This window comes from Eimeria mitis, genomic scaffold (genome assembly GCF_000499745.2).
Source record: "Eimeria mitis Houghton genomic scaffold, Emh_scaff342, whole genome shotgun sequence".
Lineage (NCBI taxonomy): Eukaryota > Apicomplexa > Conoidasida > Eucoccidiorida > Eimeriidae > Eimeria > Eimeria mitis.
The window spans coordinates 13478-15218 of NW_013571763.1; the positions used below are offsets into that span (position 1 = coordinate 13478).

The following is a 1741-nucleotide window of genomic DNA, read 5'->3' on the forward strand; positions in this document are numbered from 1 at the left end:
TAGAGTGCACCTGCCTGGTGGACAAGTTGGTCTTATCTCCTCACCGCACGCAGCTGTTTGACGAACAGGTGTTTCTTTGTTTTTTTTTTTTTGTTTTCTTTTTTTTCTTTTTTCTTTATTTGTTTTTAAATTCTTTTTGTTTTTATATCTTCTGCTCTCTAGGAATGGATTCATGTTATTATGATTTGTATGATGATCGTCTACATGCAAGCGAAGCGGGTGCCGCGTAAGCCTTCAAAGCAATAAACACACCAAAATAAATAAAAAAAAATAAATTAAAATAAATTAAAATAAATTATCGATGTATGTTGTTGCTGCTGCATGCACAGCGGCAAGAAGAGAAGCAATAAAAGAGAGGTGGCATGCAGCAGCATTTAAGGGGTACTGCTCCTGCAGCGAGCTGGAGGAGGCTCTGCGAGCTGTAAGTATATAATTTATATATTTATATTTTTTTTCTCTTTTCTTTCTTTCTTTCTTTCTTTCTTTTCCCCTTTTTAATTCATTTGTTTTCTCTCGTTGCTGCGGTGTACGTACACCTGAAGGTCCTCATCCTCCTCAACCACGACACCGCCGTCTCCGCCGCATTTGTTAATCTCAAGCGCTCGCTGCTGCAGCTAGAAGTCCTTAATGGTGCTGCAGCAGCAGCAGCAGCAGCAACACACTTCGGCTTCTCCTCCAGGAGCTCCTGTCCACCCAAATGAAATCTTCCTCCTGCTGCTGCTGCTGCAACAGCAGCAGCAGCAGCAGCAGCAGCAGCAGATACTTTGGGGTGTACGTACAGCTCCTGCACTTTACCTCTCTACTCACAATTAGTTGCAGCCGAAGAAAGCTGGAGAGCTGCAGCCAGCCCCGCACGAAGACGTACACGAACTCCCAGCAGCACCACCTGCAGCAGCAGCAGCAGCAGCAGCAGCAGCAGCAGCAAAGCTAGCAACTGCAGCAGCAGAAGTGGTGGGTGTGCAGCTGTCTACAGCGCAGCAGCGCAACTCGACGAAGCAGCAGCATTGCTGCTGCTGTCTGTACACTGCAATTGGTGGTTGCATGCAACAAAAAACACAAAAAGAAAGAAACTGAATTTATTTTATTATTCGTCTCTTTTGGTGGCGGGAAGACTCACCCCTTCCATCATACTCAGGGTTGTCTTGGGTAGTTGCTGCTGTGCAGCACGACCCCTGCTGCTGCTGCTGCTGCTGCTGCTGCTGCTGCTGCAGCTGCTGCTGCTGTAGGTATTGCTGCCGCAGGTATTGCTGCTCCTGTTGCTGCTGTAGGTAGTGCTGCTGCTGTAGGTACTGCTGTTGCTGTTGCTGCTGGAAGTGCTGCTGCTGTAGATGCTGCTGCTGCAAATACATCTGCTGCTGTTGCTGCTGCAGAAACTGCTGCTGCTGCAGCTGCTGCTGCTGCTGCTGCTGCGTGGCTCCTTGAGCGCAGCCTACGAAGGCCGTCTGCGGCGGCGTTAGATGGTCTCTATAGCGATAAGCAGCATACGGATCTTCCATACACTCAATCCTGCAGCAGCAGCAGCAGCAGCAGCAGCAGCAGCAGGAGTAGTAGTAGCAGCAGCAGCAGTAGAATGCATGCATTACTTATCTACATAAATATAAAAAAACAAAACATAATTACAATATATAAATAAAAAGAAATAAAAGAGGAATACTGTTATATAAATAAAAGCATAAATATAAACATATATATATATATATATATATATATATATATATATATATATATATATATATATATA

At 45.0% G+C, this 1741-nt stretch overlaps 1 protein-coding gene across 1 annotated transcript in view; it reads right to left on the minus strand.

Moving 5' to 3' along the window:
• EMH_0008740 (uncharacterized protein) overlaps positions 1–1496 on the minus strand; it is a gene marked incomplete at both ends in the record, with an annotated part of 7827 nt that extends 6331 nt beyond the window's left edge. Inside the window, one exon of the mRNA XM_013498442.1 lies at positions 1118–1496. Within this exon, the coding sequence (XP_013353896.1) occupies positions 1118–1496 (379 nt within the window). The remainder of the gene's footprint in view (positions 1–1117) is intronic.
• Between the last annotated feature and the right edge of the window lie 245 nt (positions 1497–1741).